General features: G+C 35.6%; 1 protein-coding gene across 2 annotated transcripts; it reads left to right on the forward strand.

The window, feature by feature from the left end:
• Nucleotides 1–1732: 1732 nt before the first annotated feature.
• On the forward strand, nt 1733–5860 carry LOC113048217 (interferon a3-like). Of its 2 annotated transcripts, XM_026209873.1 has the most exons (6): nt 1733–1847; nt 2310–2367; nt 2739–2807; nt 2999–3148; nt 4854–4946; nt 5192–5855. In XM_026209873.1, the coding sequence occupies exons 2-6, from the start codon at nt 2329–2331 to the stop codon at nt 5297–5299; spliced, it is 459 nt and encodes a 152-aa protein (XP_026065658.1). In that variant the 5' UTR covers nt 1733–1847; nt 2310–2328; the 3' UTR covers nt 5300–5855. The 2 variants fall into 2 exon arrangements, with proteins under 2 accessions (XP_026065658.1, XP_026065648.1); XM_026209863.1 differs by lacking the exon at nt 1733–1847 and having other exon boundaries at nt 1881–2367; nt 5192–5860.
• Nucleotides 5861–19228: the final 13368 nt, after the last annotated feature.

The following is a 19228-nucleotide window of genomic DNA, read 5'->3' on the forward strand; positions in this document are numbered from 1 at the left end:
CACTTTCTGCGATGTTACTTTTGTCCCGTGTCTCAAACTGCGATCATCATTAAACCTCCTGTAATCTATTTCATTACATGCGGCTCGTTAGAAAAGGGATCTTTACCAAACTTGCCACCTACAGGCAAAGAGGTGCAACATCTTAAAAGTGCTTTCAAGTTCCCGTTGATAGAAATCACGCGTGAGGAGGATGTAGATTGGTTAAAGATGATTTTTCTATGCTGAAAAATTAAGGATTCAAACAAACAATTCTAACAATAAAACAATTCATCAACTTCGCAGCCAGTAATAACGAATCAGAGAAAACCACAGAGGTGAGAATATGTATTTAAAACACCTACACTGCACTTGAAGAACCAAGTTAGATTTTATACAACCTATGTAAGTGCAAGAAGTCTTGTTGTAATGTTAACCTTTATCTTTATTTGTTTTAAATTTGCACTCCTACTGATTGTTTTATCAATTTATATTTTCATAGATTTTTCTTGTAGTTGTTATACAAGTTCACCAGTGTCATTTAGATGCAAGCTGGCCATTCGCTGATTGAACACTGTTTTCGAAATTACTGTTTTCTGTTAATAAGTGTTTTTTTAGCTACTCCTGTTCCAAACACTGCTTTATAAATGGCTTAACCTGTTTTTTTTTTTTTTTTAAATAATATATTCTGTTCTAAGCAAATGCTATAAAATATTTTAACAACAACAATAGGCCTAATAATAATAATAATAATAATAATAGTTATTATTGTAGCTGTATTATTTCTATTATGCGTATTGTTGTTGTTAAAATATTTTAATAATAGTTATTATTATTATTATTATTATTATTATTATTATTACTAATATTATTTTACATTTAGAATACCCTTTTATCCAAATTTGCACGCCTACTGATTGTTTTATCAATTATTTATATTTTTATAGATTTTTCTTGTCGTTGTACTACAAGTTCATCAGTGTCATTTAGATGCAAGCTGGTCATTCGCTGATTGAACACTGTTTTCGAAATTACTGTTTTCTGTTAATAAGTGTTTTTTTAGCTACTCCTGTTCCAAACACTGCTTTATAAATGGCTTAACCTGTTTTTTTTTTTTTTTTTTAAATAATATATTCTGTTCTAAGCAAATGCTATAAAATATTTTAACAACAACAATAGGCCTAATAATAATAATAATAATAATAATAGTTATTATTGTAGCTGTATTATTTCTATTATGCGTATTGTTGTTGTTAAAATATTTTAATAATAGTTATTATTATTATTATTATTATTATTACTAATATTATTTTACATTTAGAATACCCTTTTATCCAAATTTGCACGCCTACTGATTGTTTTATCAATTATTTATATTTTTATAGATTTTTCTTGTCGTTGTACTACAAGTTCATCAGTGTCATTTAGATGCAAGCTGGTCATTCGCTGATTGAACACTGTTTTCGAAATTACTGTTTTCTGTTAATAAGTGTTTTTTTTTAGCTATTCCTGTTCCAAACACTGCTTTATAAATGGCTTAACCTGGGTTATTTTTTTTTAAATAATATATTCTGTTCTAAGCAAATACTAGCTATAAAATATTTTAACAACAACAATAGGCCTAATAATAATAATAATAATAATAATAGTTATTATTATAGACAAAAGATGAGAAATTGCATTTCATTGCGCCAAGAGAAAGTGCGGTGAAATCCCATGAGAGCGATTGTAGGAGGTTGCGTCATCACGTGGCGTTAACAAAGCGTAAGGCATTACGTCTCAAACAGAAAGTGTTTTTCTGAACACATCCCGCAGGTATAAACCCCTTCTCGTTTGGAAACGTCAGCGACCTTGAAATACTTTGGAATCAGGTAATTATTTTGAGAAATTGCTTTCTTTTGGGATTGCTGTAACTTATGTTGAAGATGTTAATAGCATTCATTCGTGTTTTAGACGAAAGTTTGTGTGCTAGTGTCAAGTGAGCTAAAGACGATTAAAGATTAAATATAAATATGTATGCTTTTCACTTCTTTTCTAAGTACAAAATCTATTGGTTTTAAAAGTGTTTTTATTATTCATATAGCAGACCAGATGAGATATGTTGTATAGTAGTCTATGGACATTAACTACAGCTAAAAAGTGAAAGTAAGCCGCGTTTTCCCTTTCCATATACTCCCGAATAAAGTCCAGCAAACTCCACCATGTCCCTGCATCATTCCCTCGAGCGACACAGTAGAAAGCTAGTGCACGTATACAAAGATGAAACAAACTCAAATGTGGACATATATTTGTGTGATATTTGTAACTCTGCTGAGTCAATGCTCCGCTTGCAGATGGCTCGGCAGATACAGGATGGTGAACGCCGATTCTCTGACACTGATTGAGAAAATGGTAAGTAGTCTACGCTTTAAAAGCTTCATGATTTATTTGTGAATGTTCATCAGAAGACATTAGATCTCTGCGCAATACAACCACAGCCCTTTTCTACAAGGTCCTTAAAGCTCTCGACTATGTCTTGTTTTTGTCTTAGTAATGTAGTTGTTAATTAAAACCTTACAGAATGATTCACGACTATCTGGAAAACTGCACTAAACGTGTTTTAACATATTGAGGAATGCCGTCAGTTTAATCTGATTAGTTTAGCATTTATACAGTAATTATTATTATTATTATTATTATTATTATTATTATTATTATTATATGCATATGGATGAACAGCTATGAAACATATCAGAAATTACAAGTTGTACTCTGTCTTACAGGGTGGACATCCAGGGACTGTTAAGGTGCGATTTCCAGGACACCTGTACAACTTGATTGGAGATGCTAAGGTTTGTAAACTTTTCTCTGTGATTGAATACAGAGGGCAAACATTTAATTCCATAAATAAAACATATGCTATCAAAATAAATGGGGAAAGTTAAATATGGTTTTCATGAAGTGAAAATCTTACAAAACGTGAATACATGACAACAGTGTTCATATGGGACCAGTTACCTACACAGCATTATATCTGTTACAGGTGGAGGACCAGGTGAGGTTTCTTGTCTTGAACTTAGATCAGATCATCAACCTCATGGATGCCAAAGAACACATGAATCCAGAGCAATGGAAACTAGTGGAATATTTCCTAAAAGACCTGCACAGGCAGTCATCTGAGCTCAAAGAATGTGTAAGTCTTGTCTGAAAGTGTTTGTGCTTAGGAGAAAATAATATCAGAATTCCATATGAATTGCGTATAATCCTATAATTTTATGAAAGTGACATGACATTCAGCCAAGTATGGTGACCCATACTCAATATTTTTCTCTTAACCCATCCAAAGTGCACACACACAGCATTGAACACACACCAAGAGCAGTGGGCAGCCATTTATTTTGCGGCTCTGTGGAGCAATTTTGGAGTTCGGTGCCTTGCTCAAGGGCACCTAAATCATGGTATTACCGGCCCGAGACTCCAACCCAAAACCCTACGGTTAGGAGCATAGACTGTATAAAAACATGGACGTAGTCTCCGTCACCCCTAGACTCCTGAAGTGTGTTTTTGAAGCCTAAAGGGGGCAGAGCGTGCAGTCGCCATCTTGGCAGCACTTCATCGTGCGACTCTCCCTTACAATCAAAAATGGGATCAAAGGCGGGAGCTAGTTGCTGAAGCCACGACCACCTAGCTCGAGGACAGTGTCAGCAGCGGCAAACCACCTGTCACTCAAGCGACCAGTCCCTTAATTATGCAGAACTTTTTAAGTCTTAATATAATTTAAACGGATGAGTTATAAAACAAAATTCATCCCCTCACAGTTGTCATGAAGGACAAAAACTATTTAGACCAAAAAATTTGTTTGCACCAGCTTGTAAACGTTTTTATCTGCTGTAAATTTTGGCATTTTAACATGGGGAGTCTATGGGACTGACTCTCTTTTGCAGCCAGCCTCAAGCGGCCAGTCGATGAATTGCAGTTTTAGTCACTTCCTTATTGGCCTTATGAGAGAGAGCGGTAGGTTGGCACTCGGTTAGGAGTTAAACTCAGGCGGCAAGGAAGTCGACCGGAAGTTGAAGTTGGCCGGGTGCCGCCATCTTGTAGCAGAACTTCACTTGTGTTAGCATCCCATTGACTCCCATTCATTTTGGCGTCACTTCGACAGCGAATAACTTTACATCTGAGGCGTTTAAAGACTCCGTTTGTCCATTATTTATTTCTAAAGATACACGACAAAGTATAAAGGGCTCCATTACCTTCTATGTTACATTATGGCCACGTAGAAACAGTTTATGTAAAAATAGGCTAACGATTGCGTCATAACCACTCGACTCTCTGTCGCATTACCGTACAGACAGGAGGAGAAGCTCGCAGGCAATTAACTTAATATGGCGTACTGGGGTTACATTTTAAAATACTATACAAAATAATTAATCCGAATACTTACTCCTGCTCACTCACGACAAAAAACTCCCCGCTCAAGCTCGCCGTCTCTGCAAGATTAACGATGGCAGTTTGCACGAACAGCTACTAGAAGATTTACATCTGTCAGACAGGTTGCTGACGTCTTCAAGCTTCGTTTGAGTCTGCGCGTCAGAAATGGAAGAGTTAAAAAACGCTAAAAATGGGCTTCACTTGTCTCAATTGAGTTCCAATGGGGTCGCTGTGTCCATTTCTTTTACTGTCTATGGTTAAACTCTCTAACCACTAGGCCACGACTTCCTACATTTATTAAAAGCATTGTCATAATAGTAAAAGACCATGAATTTAGATTGAATGATTCCTCTTTTAACCTCAAAACTGTTATATGACATTAATCATAAAAATATTGATGTTCAGATGAAAGGGCTAAATTTATGTTATTTTCCCGCATTGTTTATATTTTGTTTGCTTTTTATCAGGTGGCCCAATACCAAAAGCCGTCACATATGGAGTCATATGAGAAAAAGATAACAAGGCACTTCAGGACTTTAAAGAAGAGTTTAAAGAAAAAAGTAAGTTTGATTGTATAATTTGATATCACAGCTTATTCCATTGTTTGTATGTGATTTTATATTTTTCAATTAGTTGACTGATTTCTGTCATCAGCTATATTGTTCTTAGTGTCTTTATGAAGCATATTGTAGTTGTGATTCTGCAATGTTAATGTTACTTAGTAAAGAGTAAAGGAAATTATTTTCTTCCATATAAAATGAAAAGTCAGTGATATACAGCTAAAGATGTTTCTCTTGTGTTTAAGAAATATAGTTCTCACGCATGGGAGCAGATCCGGAGAGCAGTGAAAACCCACCTTCAGAGGATGGAGATCATCGCAAACAACGCAAACAAGTCCCTGGCAAGAGTTTAACAGACAACCAATGACAGAAAAAATGTATGACTAGTGGCACATTCCATAGGATAAAAAATCCTGCAAACAATGCCTTACATAAAAAAAAAAACTGAAGAAAAAGAAAAAAAATGTTACAAATGTATTTGTGTATTCAGATGTCTGTATTTATTTGCAAAGAATGAAATCTAGAATGTAAATTAGAGTAGCTTATTTTGACTAATAGGCAGTGCTTTTATACAGTGTTTACCTTATGTGTTTCCTATGAAAACTTGAAGTTATCAGATCAAACAAGCTAATTATGTTTCTTACAAATACATGTGAAAACTTTTCTATCTGGTTTACGTGAGAATAAGCCTCTTTGCCTAAACTATACTCAGATATTTTGCTAGCTAAATGTAAAAATATGCTATGTATTTCAGATCATATGTATTAACTGTCAGTCAGCCGGCATGTTGTGTTGCACAGGCATGTTGGCTATATTTCAGAATTGTTTTAAGTATACTTAAATATATTTATATATCTTTGTTCACATTTTTATATTCCAGTATATTTATTGTTTTCATATTTAATGTTATTTATTTGCTCTAATTGTCATTAACATTTTGTACTTTCAAAATAAAAAAAATAAAAAAACTATATTTGGATCTAAGGTGTTAACATTGTTTACTAAGTGAGTGAGTGAACTTCCACACACCTGTACAGTTTACAATTCATTTTATGGGTCTTCAGAGATTGTTCTTTGTGAAGAGTAAAAAGTGTTTTATTATTCATTAATTTTTTTCTCATGTAATGTAAATGCTTCACTATAATGATCATCACAAATTAGCTCTTTTCGAAGGGGGGCGCCAAAGTCATAAAGCTTTCTTCTGTGAGACAAATTATATTTGCTGGGGGAAAAGTCTTTGTTGTTGTCAGTCAAAAATATCTTAAACTTTTTTTTTGTGTTCCACAAAATAAATAAAGTCATAGATGTTTTAATGAACTTTCAATTCAAGCTTTCAATTCTATCTTTCTTAACAATCCATATATTTGAGGTTTAATCACTTACATTTTCGCAAAAAAAAAAAAAAAAAAAAAAAAAAAAAACTTTATTCTAATATTATAGTGGGTTTGGATGTCCGCCATAATACCGTGAGAGATGCTGCAAGTGGGTATAGCGTTATTTTTGTGCCTCAAACGAATTATTTTTTCGCGATTGTTAATTTCTGTTCAAAATATAATGTAATGTGCTTGCAAAATATAGTTCTCTGTGCTCAAAAAGCCAATCAGAATCGAGGTCCAGAATGAACTGTTGTATATTCCCTGAAAACAGCAGTTGTCATTAGCGATTCAGAATAAACCCAGGTCATGGCATTTGAGGCCGGAGCTTCTTTCGTGTCTCTTGCTGCACATGTTGTGGAGAATAGTCTTCGATGTCTTGCAAAATTATGCTTAGGAGGCAGAGCTCCAGAAGTCAAATTAAGAATTTATTGCAAGAAGAGAGCAAAGCCGAGATGCATGCAGATCATCTGAATCTGTCTTTCAAGACCAGGGCCGTGCACAGACCTTTTGAGGGGCATGTGCTGAAACTGAAAAAGGGCACCCCCTCCCTTTTTTTTTATATCAATTATATATATTCTCTTTTTTAGCTATTCTGTTTGGTTTCATAGGCTAATTTGTATTATTTGGTTAACATTATTATGAATGACATTGAGAACAGGGGAAGGTGAGCAATGAGTCAAGTATTTTTGACAAACTTTTTTGAAATATAATTTAAGTAATTATGTCCAACTCAATTCCAGATTATAAAAACTATAGCCATACCGTTACTATAACATATCCAACATGTATCCGCCTTCCTGGCAAAAATTTGATACTGTGGTGGACCAGGGATGTTGGTCTCTTGAAGGTCTCTTATTCACTACACTTTCCCTAAAATAAGCCAGCAATGAAAAAATAAATAAAAATAGATTTTATAAGATAAAGATTTCACAGTGATCTTCTGTAATTTTTTTTAGTTACTACTACATTACTGTAGTAAAACCATGTTTTACTACATTTTATACAGAGAGTATATGGATAGTATACCATAAGATGATTAGCCTAAATGTTAATAAATTAAGTGTATCAGCAATCATAAATCAAAGAAGAAATTTCTTAGAAATATATTTATCTAGCTGACGAGGATCACTCGTCGCTTTGTGTAAGTTCCAGTACGAAACAGCGCGGGTGCGCACCTGTTATGATTTTCCGATGGTTAAAAACTAATTATATGTTGTTGTATTACTTATCAATATATAGTTTTTGACCAGCGAATGCGTGCAAATGTTATTTATTTATTTTTTGTCATTAAAACGGCGACGGTCTGCCGCTGCCGGCATCACATTACATTTTCATCTAACTACAGGTTACAAAATAGTTTTTGTAGCTATATAGACGGAGCGCTCAGTTTTTCCTGTGGTAAAATGCATTTGGCCAAAATCGCATTTTATAAAAGATGAAATGCTACTGTATGCACAGGCTATTTAAGTGTTGGTTATGTATTGTCTATGACTAGATGGCAAATGCTAGCCCTCTCTCTCTCTCAGGCGACGTCCCACATGTCTCAGTCAGTCAGACAGACATCCAATAAATAAAATATGAGCCTTTATAGACATAGTGTTTAGTAGTACTTATTCAAACAACAAGATATATATTTACCCTTCGCAAAACCATTCAGCTCAGCTGTTCTCTACTGTGCGGCTGCTGTGGAACTTCAGTTGATTCAATGAATATAGAGGGGGGCGGAGTTATCAGCTTACTGACAGCTTGAGGATCAAATTAGATTTACACAAGCTCGTTTTAAGAACTTTCATTTGCTAAATATTTGTAAAACAGACATACAGATGTAAAGGGTGACCAATAGCATTGAAAAAAAAAAAACACCACCAAAAAAGGGCACTTCGGAGTGTAAGGCAAAAAGGGCATGTGCTCTGCACAGGTTGAGCCCTACCTGTGCACGTGCCTGGTATAAACACATCCTAAACGTTTCGTTATTTTTTCGGTCTCGTTTGCTGAGTTTCTGAAGTTTCGAGCTTTTTGAAGTTTTCGACCAGCTTCTCAAGTTCAGAGCTCATCACCACCGGGACCTAGATATTAACAATAACGGTTAACGTTATAACATTGTAAATAATGAAAGTAAATGTTGACTCAGTCCAACTACTGACTTACGAAGTTTAATTGAGCTTGTCGGTGGAGATGTTCCATTAGTTCTTGGAATGAATTGTTATTCCAGTGGCAGTGGCTTCTGTTCTTCTTGAAGAGCTCAAATGTAGAGTTATATGCTATGTTCAGTGCCTGAGATATTTCTTCTCTCTGTCCACGTGAGAAGAGAGAAAACATCCATTGTCAAACTTACAGAATGTATAACAACAACAGTCCTAAATATGTCTAAAACTGACAGCTGAACGACACCAGAAACAGCAAATAAAGTTCTTTTAAATCACTTGAAAGCGGGCAGCTGCACTTGATGCTGCTCCCTGCGGAGTTTTAGATCGATCTGGATCTAACATTTCTGTCTTGTGTTTTTATATTGTTGCCTACCTTATCGGGAAGACTTGTGAACCGATCGGACATCGCATTTTCCACATCACGTGGACATGCTTTATGACCCTTTGGCAGAAGAAGAAAAGATGTTTATGATTTTCATCCATTATATATCCTACATTTAGGCTTATTATACTGCTGCCAGGCTTTTGTTAACATTAAACCATAAGTGTAATGCGCAATATTTTGGTTATTAAGGTAAACTCATTATAAATGTATATTAATCCTAATATTCATATGCTACTGTAACCCTTTATTTTTGTCTGCACCTACTCCAGTCTCTTCAACGTAGATCCATAAATAAAACACGGGTTACAACGGTGATAATTTTCACGTTTCTTCTTTTAATCAGAAGCATCGGCATAACAGCATGAACAGCCGAACACACAACACTCTCGCTACACTCGCTTGGGGTTTTTTTTCCCAAGCGCTCCTGCCTTAAAGGAGCCGGCGCACCAAATATCTTTCTAACAAAACATGTATAAAACTTTGCATAAGACATTTGAAAATACACCAAAATCTTACTAAACAAATTTACCAAAATGTCTTATTCTTCCTTTTTCTTTTTTATATATATATAACCTATGAATTGACAAAATGAAAAATAAAATAATGAAATAAACATAAGGTTACACTACTATAACATTCAAGTTGGGTGAATTAACATTAGGCTAGTAAAATAAAAGAACGATGAACAACGCTATATTTCTAAAATATAGATTAAAACCTAGATTATGTAAAATTGTTTTCCAGTTCGTGATACCATTTTTTATATTGTTAATCCAGTAACTTTCCTATAATAAATCTAGTAAATATTTATTAATAGATTGATGTAAGACTTTCCAGTTCATGCCGAAATGTAATTGTTTGATAAATTTATCTTCTTTCTAGGATAGGGATACTATTTTATGGCAAGACTCTTGCTATATATTGTTCTCCAAATTAAAAAAAAAGAAAGATAGAAAGATCCTTTTATGATCAATTGGACATCTGAGAGGGTGAGCAGCTTCAAATACCTTTTGTGGAAGCATCTCAGAGGACCTGACTTGGACTTCTCACATCCAAACTCGGGTTAATAAAGCCAGGCAAAGACTGTACCATCTGCGACATCTGAAAAAATTCAGGGTTTCGGCAGCAGTCCTGATATTCAGGGGCCATAGAAAGTGTATTGACTCAGTGTATCTCAGTGTGGTATGGGAACAGTTCCAGTCACGACTGCAAAGCCCTGCAGAGAGTTGTGAGCTTAGCTGAGCGCATCTCAGTGTATACGCCTACTATGGGCTAGTTGCATATCTCCGCCATCTTGGATTTCCGGTCTTGCGAGTGTGTGCGTAGGTATTTCCGGTTGTGCTTAAAGTCAGTGCAGAGAACCAGAGAAGTCCAAATATTACCTTCTATATGTTTACAGGATTTATAATATCACTTCATATGCAAATAAGATAAACACTGCTATTATCACTATACTACAAATGTTAACTGAGCCAGTGGATTTGAAACCTGTATGTTTCAGTCCGGTGAATGAATTAAATACACTAATGTTCACTACTGTTCACGAAATGAAAGTTGAACTCATGGTGTGTATACACAGCTATATAATGTATTTTATCTTACCAAATATGTAAATGTACAAATTACTTATTTCTCGAAGATGTTTGCATTGTTATTATTATTTTTTATATTAAATATTTACCTCATGAGACGTGGGCTGCGATTTATCTTCAGAAGTATCCATTTCTCAATTGTACACATACATCAGTCTGTTTCATCGTTATTTTCACAAGATTATTTGACACAGTAAATAATACGTGACTAATTTTAATATCTGTTTAATCTGATAATTAATGCAAAACAATAACAATGGCTAGACAGATAATGATGCTGCAGATCTTTCACAATAAACAGATAAAAACACACATGAATGCAAACAGCGATCTTTTATTTAAGGCAAACCTACCATAATTATATTACGTTTAATTGTACAGTTAGTTATAAATTATATCAAATAAAGTTAATAAAACGCTTTATCAGAAATCTCTGTGCGTCTTGTTTGACAGTCAGAAACATTTATCTTACATAACAGAACAAAACCAGATCTTCGAAAATGAAAAGTATTGCATATTTGAGAGGTTTGTGTTTGAAAAAAGAAATCCCTGTGGACCTGAACTGACGCTGATCCGCATAATCAACAGAAGAATAAAGCAATCTCCGCGTTGTATCTTGATGAATTTCCACACAGAGGTACGCAAAATATAGGGAGGATGTTTCCCCATGTTTTTGATATACCACTATCGGCTGTTAAATTTGAAAATCTTTAATTATATACATCTAGCCAAGTTTCGTATGTAAGTTTCCCTTACAGTCAATGCGAGCGTCGCAAGACCGGAAATAAGTACGCACACACTCGCGTTGCTGAAGCTCACCTCCGCCATCTTGTGCACCTAGCCCATTCCCTCGCTGTAGGACATCTAACTCAAAAGCTGTAAAGAAAGAGCTGTTAAAATCATTAAGGACTCAAACTACCCTGGTAACTGTCTTTTCATTTTGCTGCCATCTGGTAAACGCTTCTGTAGTCTGATGGCAAAAACTGAGAGACTTAGGAGGATCTTCATCCCTTTCATGCCAATGTCACCTTTCGTTACACTACACTATGGCAAACGTTCAAATCCACTATTAGAATTGTTTTTTGGGGGGTTGTATGGTGGGGGGATAGCTGATTAAACTTCAAATATGTGGTTTGTTAATAAAGATAGAATTGAAAGCTTGAATTGAAAGTTAGTTAAAAAATGAAAATTCAGTCATCGTTTAACTAAATTGCTTAATTCGTTCCCATGTATAACTTTATTTCTTTTGTAGAACACAAAAAATGTTTCACGTTTTTGATTTACATTGGCAACAACAGATATACACAAATATACAGGTAATTCTCAATAAATTAGAATGTCGTGGAAAAGTTCATTTATTTCAGTAATTAAACTCAAATTGTGAAACTCGTCTATCAAATAAATTCAATGCACACAGTATTTGTTTTAAGTCTAATTGTGTTGATTTTCGCTCACATTTAACAAAAACCCACCAATTCACGATCTCAACAAATTGGAATACTTCATAAAAACCAATAAAAAAATAAAAAACCTTTAGTGAATTGTTGGCCTCCTGGAAATTATGTTCATTTACTGTATATGTACTCAGTACTTGGTAGGGGCTCCTTTTGCTTTATTTACTGCCTGAATTTGGGGATGGCATGGAGGTGATCCGTTGTGGCACTGCTGAGGTGGTATGGAAGCCCAGGTTTTTTTGACAGTGGCCTTCAGCTAATCTGCAGTTTTTTGTCTCTAGTTTCTCATGTTCCTCTTGACAAGAGCCAAAGATTCTCTATGAGGTCCAGTTCTGGTGAACTTGCTGGCCAGTCAAGCACACCAACACCATGACCATTTAAACAACTTTTGGAGCTTTTGGGAGTGTGGGCAGGTGACAAATCCTGCTAGTTCACACTTACATATGATTAGCTGAAGTATTATAATGCATATTTGGCATGCTGTCAGGGGAAGGGGCTCTGAGCTTGGGAATGGCCCGAACCTAGAGTACCCCCCCCCCCCATATATAAAAGTGTCAAATGAACTCTAGTGGAGGAGATGGGGTGGAGGGGGGATGCTGATAAACCTTCAATGGAGACAGGTAGGTTAATTCAGCTGTATTTATACCTAAGGTTGATTATCTTAAGTGGCTTCACCTGTGCAAAAAGGCTAAGTATCTGACGTGCTCCTACCGAACTACATAATATGAAATCAACTTCTGCATGAAGTACTCCAAGATATCTTGGTAGTGATGGCAAAATGAGGCTTCATGAACCACTGAGACCTCGCAGCCCATTGCTTGAGACTTAGGTCTCTGCAGAGCAAAAGTGGGCGTTTATGTGGGTGTTTTCAAACTAATGGGTTTTTCTAAATAGTGCAATCTGAATGATCCCCCTTACCCAACCCCACCCCTAAACCTAACGTCACTATTACATCAACCAATCAGGTATCATGGTGTAAAAACACCCTGATCTGGTAACTCCCGCTACCTGCAGAGACTTATACTTGCATTGCCAAAAGGTTCATTACTCGAAGCTTCATTCATTATTGCTCACTAGTGACACCTAGCTACTGTGCAAAGAATTAGCAGACCAATAAATTAATACTGAATCAATGACCTGAGCAGACATTTGTCCATTGCCTGGGTATCAAATAAAATATTTTTCTCTCTCTGTCTGAATTTACTTGTGCAGAGACACTGTCACACACAGTTCATTCATTATTCATAAATTGTTTGGATAGTGACAGTAGGAACAACAAAAGTGAGACTGTGTTGAGTGTAGTTCTTATGGAGGAGGGAGTGTAATAACGCAAATTGCAGCAGAAAAGTGTGGGGTGGGAAAGGTTAAGAATTGTATCTGGTGTGCTTTATGCATTGAACTGTTACTAATTTTAGTGCAGTGTTGTGCTTTTTGGACTATGGATTTAGAGGAACAAACTGCAACACTGTAGTTTGGGGTGGGTGAAGGAAGGATCACACATTATTTTTATTGAGGAACAGAATTTCTTCAAGTGTGTTGGGCTTAGACGATTCCTCCTTTTGGACAGAACCTCTCCAGCCTTGGAAAAGATCCTTTCGCATGGAACAGAGGATGCGGGGAACATACAAATGTCAGTGGCAGCTGGTATAAATGAGGATACAGATGTTTATGTTGAGCCCAATATACTAGTGGATCCTCAGATCTTGTGAGATTCACTTTGGATAAATATTGATTTGATTTGATTTATAAAGATTGTTAGTAGTCTTTTCATACTTGTGCAGTGCTCGATAATGCCTGAGCATGGAGGAGGTGTTATTGTTGTATGTTAGCTCCTTTAGGCACAGCAAGCATTTCACCTAGAAACACTTATAGTGAGTATTATTATTAGATTAAGACAGTAAAACAATAATAATATACATACCTTATTGTGACCCACCATTTAAAAAAACTCCCAGATGGGAGGATTTCCTCTTTCTTGCTGGCTCCATTACAAGGAAAAAGGAAGAGGTCACAAAAAGCAAAAATCGTATCTAATTAATATAACAATACTATAATATAACTACTTTAATTAATAATAACAATATACTATAACTAATATAACCTCACTGTAAAAAAAAAAAAATGTTGCAACAACTTAAAAAAATAAGGCAACTTATTTGCAAGCGCTTCTTTTGAGTAAACTTAACAAACGGGGACTAAAGTCAACCCAACTTAAAATAATAACTTAATATCACAAGTTGTCACAACATAAATGTCATGTCATGTTAACCTAAAAAATATCAGAACAAAATATTTTTGTTTACTGAACACAGAGCCTATTATCTATAAGCATGCACAATTTTAAAGTGAAAAGTGACGTGACATTCAGCCAAGTACAGTATGTACCCATACTCAGAATTCATGCTCTACATTAAACCCATCCAAAATGCACACACACACCGTGAACGCACACCCGGAGCAGTCTTCATCATTCATGCAGCGGTGCCTGGGAAACAGTTAGGGGTTCAGTGCCTTGCTCAAGGTCACCTAAGTCATGGTATTGCCGGCCTGAGTTTCGGGCCCACAACCCTAGGGTTAGGAGTCAAACTCTCTAACCGCTACGCACAAATGTATATTATTCAAATAGTCTAAATAAATAAAAGACCATAACACGGGTCAAATAACTTTTTTTATTATTGAAAGTTTTTGTCCAAAGCACAAGGACATACCAAGTCTTGTATATTAACTTCTTTACTCAATGCATTTTACACTGAACTCAACACATGGTACATAATGCATGTTAAATAAATCCAGTGTTTATTATACCTTAATACGTTAGCAGTCTTGTGGCATGAAGTCACATGTATTTAACATTTTTGTTTGTTTTTAAAGGAATAATTACTAAATAATTAAAAATTACTTTATTGCGTATTTTAACACCAACCTAATCCACTGGGCAAAGTTACGTCCAGTGGACATCTTTTTATGTCTTTGCAGACGTTGAAAAGACATGCACTGAGAAGACAAAATGTTTTTATGACGTCTTTTTAAAAAAAGTTTTTTATTTCTTCTGTACGTCCGATATAGACGTCCGATGTAGACTGCTAACGTATTAAGGTATAATTAACACTGGATTTATTTAACAAGCCTTATGTACCATGTGTTGAGTTCAGTCTAAAATGCATTGGAATAAAGAATTTAATATACAAGACTTGGTATGTCCTTGTGCTTTGGACACAAACTTTCAATAATAAAAAAGTTATTTGACCGCATGGTCTTTTATTTATTTAGACTATTTGAATGATATAAATTCGTGGCCTAGTTTGACTCCTAACCCTAGGGTTGTGGGTTCGAAACTCAGGCTGGCAATACCACAACTGAGGTGCCCTTGAGCAAGGCACCAAACCCCCAACTGCTCCCTGGGAGCTGCCGCATAAATGATGAACACTGCTCTGTGTGTGTGTGTGTGCGCGTGTGTGCGTGCGCACTTTGGATGGGTTAAATGTAGAGCATGAATTCTGAGTATAAGTCACAATACTTGGCTGAATTTCACTTTAAAATTGTGTATGCTTATAGTCAATAGGCCTTGTGTTCAGTAAACAAAAAATATTTTGTTCTGATATTTTTTTAGATTAAGGGGGGGGGGGGTGAAATGCTTGTTTTCACTCAATATCCTGTTAATCTTGAGTACCTATAGAGTAGTACTGCATCCTTCATAACTCCAAAAAAGTCGGGCTAAAGAATCACGAGCGTGAGTAGGCTTTTGCGTTGAGAGCGTTTGGAAGTTGTGACATTACCTTGAGAAAAAAAAAAACAATCATCCAAAACAAACCATGGCTAACAGTCAGATTCAGCCGTATATTTATGATCCAGAATCAGATCCAGAGGCTGAAATTTAACAAGAGCAGCAGCATCAACGACTACAGCAGGACATCTCTAAGTAGTATGTATTGAAACTGTATATATTTGCTTAGCGGTTTTGGAAAATTACTAAGTTCCACTTTATGTCGTCTTTTTTTTTTTTAAGGTGTAGGGGAGAGCAGGGGCGAAAGTACCATTTTTCAGAAAAACTTCATTTTAAAAGATAATGTTATATACAGAGATATATTTCTGCTGTGGCCAGTAACTCAGAAGTGTGGTCTAACAATACCAGGTGGTATTTTGTAGAAATGTAGAAAGACTTCAGTATAATTTCACTTAGAACATAAGTTGCACATTGTTACTTTCGACCCCATCGGTTGGGACGAAAGAAACACACAGGTGGGTCAAAAATAACACAACAAATATATGCTAGATTTTTTTCTGTTAGTCTTATTTTTCTTAAGTATACCTGATTGTGACCTTGTTAATAAATAACTGCAAACATATTTTGTCCTTTATCTTTGCAAAAAAATTATTAAATTACATTTTCATATTTTCATTTTAAATTTAAGTTTGTTTCATCAGATGTCTTAAAACCTGACTGTATTTTTTTTATTGTAAATTTCAATGTATTTTTATATTATAATAAAATAATTCTACAGAATGCACAATATAAAATTTTTATTACATTAGCATAATAAAAAAACCTCTAAACATAATGTAACAGTAGGCCTATTTATGTGTCCATCCAGTTGTTTTTATGCATGAATTAAAAATGTGCATTAAAACATCTGGAAACACTGCAAATTCACAGGTGGAGGTGTAAAGGCTAAGATATGGCTAAAACCTAAATATAAATGTGACGTAGCAGCTGCCCAGAGAGAGATGTTCCTCTATGTCCAGAAACGCCCTCTCAAAAACATCTGGATAAAACCAGACCTCTGTCTGTCTTTCTGAACCTCACTCAGACATATTCTTTTGGTATAATATGACATAAACATTTGTAAGAAATGATGCAAGACACAGAAATTCACAATATAGCTTGCACTGGAACAAAATAAATACTTTTTGTGACTGTAGCGGGACAAAAGTAACAACAGTTACTTTCGTCCCGACAGGAACTCCTGACATTTCAACTCGATTTAATTTTATATATTAAAAAAATGAAAATGCAAACTTTAGGATGTGTTAAAGCACTAAATAACCTGTAGATTGATCATTACTTTGACACATGAAACAAGAAAAACAACACGACTAATAAAAAAAAAATTACCGCTTCAATAATTTACTTTTTGTACTCGAAAACAGTTTTACGGACCTAACTTCGGGAAACGATGAGGAAATCACATGTTATTTCTCAGCTCCGTCAAGGATTGCATGCTGAACATGCTGTCATAGCTGGGAATGCAAATGCAGAAAGAGGCTCGGAGAAAATCGATTTGTTACCTTTGTCCAGTGTTACTTTCGCCCCGGTTCTCCCCTACATGTGGAAAGTGCAGTTTGATGACAACATCGCATGTTGTTTACTTGATGTGCTTACGCGCCGATAGAAGTTTACAACACAGAGATATTTGAAGCAGTTTTACTCACAGCATGCGATTCCAACACACGATCGTGAACCTTTTTCGTTGGGACTGCATTATCCTTAAGAAATAAACGATATGCAAATCCGTCGTCAAACTGGGCCTTGTTTGTAAAACAAGCATCTTCGAAATGCAGGTAACAAACACAAACACTTGCACAACTCCGTTGATGCTCTGTAAAAATAAACTCCATCCACTGGTCCCTTAATGCTGTTTTTTTTTTTTTGGTAATCTGTGCAGGGTTGTCTTGCCCTGGCAACCAAAAACACACTTATTTTGTGACAATTCGGTCCCTCACTCTGATAAGGGAATGTCTGTGCTCTGCTATACGGGAGCGAGCTCTCTTCCGGCAGAAGTGCCCCTAGGACCCATATAAGGAAATTCCGCTCCATCTAACGTCACACAGAGCCATACTCGAAAAAAACTTTCCGAAACTTGGAACAAAAATACTCCTTCAAACGTACAACTTAATTTTTGAAACTTTGTCCATGTTTAGCATGGGAATCCAACTCTTTAACAGTGTAAAAAACTCAGAATTCATGAAATAGCATTTCACCCCCCCCCCCCCCCCGCCAGTAACATGACAATTTATGTTGTGACAACTTGTGATATTAAGTTATTTTAAGTTGGGTGGACTTTAGTTTTTGTTTAGTTTACTCAAAAAAGCGCTTGCAATAAGTTGCCTTATTTTTTTTTAAGTTGACGGAACATTTTTTTTTTTTTTACAGTGCTGACATAATTTAATAATATACAGCCCTAACACATATATGACACAATAACTACGACGACACAACTATCTAACTCTAACTCTGACTCTCTGACTCTACTACAACTGATTCATCTCCTCCGGACAACACCCACAAGGTGGCATGAGTTTCAAACCCCCTTTATCCGGAAACGACACTCAGACCGAACCGACTTTGGTTTTCAAAAAACACAATGGACCAACACTGGCAGATGACATTGCAAACTTAACACTGGACTTCATGCAACTTGGGCTATGAGCTTCGCACTCTTCCTCCAGACCTTTGTTTCCAAATGAAATACAAAACTTGCTCTCATTTGAAAAGAGGACTTTGGAACAATGGCAACTCTGACATTTTCTGTGGTTCAGCAAATTCCTTGACACTTAGTGTATGGTGGCTCTTGATGCCTTGACCCCAGCCTCAGTGCATTCCTTGTGAAGTTCTCTAAAGTTCTTTAATCCAGTTTGCTTGACAATCCTCATAAGGCTGCAGTTCTCTCAGTTGGTTGTGCATCTTTTTCTTCCACACTTTTTCGTTCCACTCAACTTTCTGTTAACATGCTTGGATACAGCACTCTGTGAACAGATTTTTTTGTGACTTACACTCCTTGTGTTGGGTCTCAATGATTGTCAGAGACCATTCTGAAGTCTCAGGAAACCTTTGCAGTTGTTTTGAGTTGATTAGCTGATTAGCATGAAATCATATTCTAATTTGTTGAAATAGTGATTTGGTGGACTTTGTTAAATGTGAGCCAAAATCATTACAATTAAAAGAACCAAAGACTTAGACTACTTCAGTCTGTGTGCATTGAATTTATTTAATACATGAGTTTAAAAATTTTAGTTGAATTACTGAAATAAATTAACTTTTCCTAAACATTCTAATTTATTGAGAAGCGCCTGTAATTTGTCTCACAGAGGAAAGCTTTATGACTTTGGTGCGCCCCTTCGAAAAGAGCTTCTTTTTGATGTCCATTATAGTGAAGCATTTGCATTACAGGAGAAAAACAAATAAAAAATATTTCAACACTTTTTTACAAATAACAATCTCTGAAGACCCATAAAGTAAGGCAAAGTAAGACAATTACAAGGAACTGTAAACTGTACTGGTGTGTGGAAGTTCAATGCATTTAGAAAACAATGTTAACACCTTTAGCAGA

This window comes from Carassius auratus, chromosome 3 (genome assembly GCF_003368295.1).
Source record: "Carassius auratus strain Wakin chromosome 3, ASM336829v1, whole genome shotgun sequence".
NCBI classification, from domain to species: domain Eukaryota; kingdom Metazoa; phylum Chordata; class Actinopteri; order Cypriniformes; family Cyprinidae; genus Carassius; species Carassius auratus.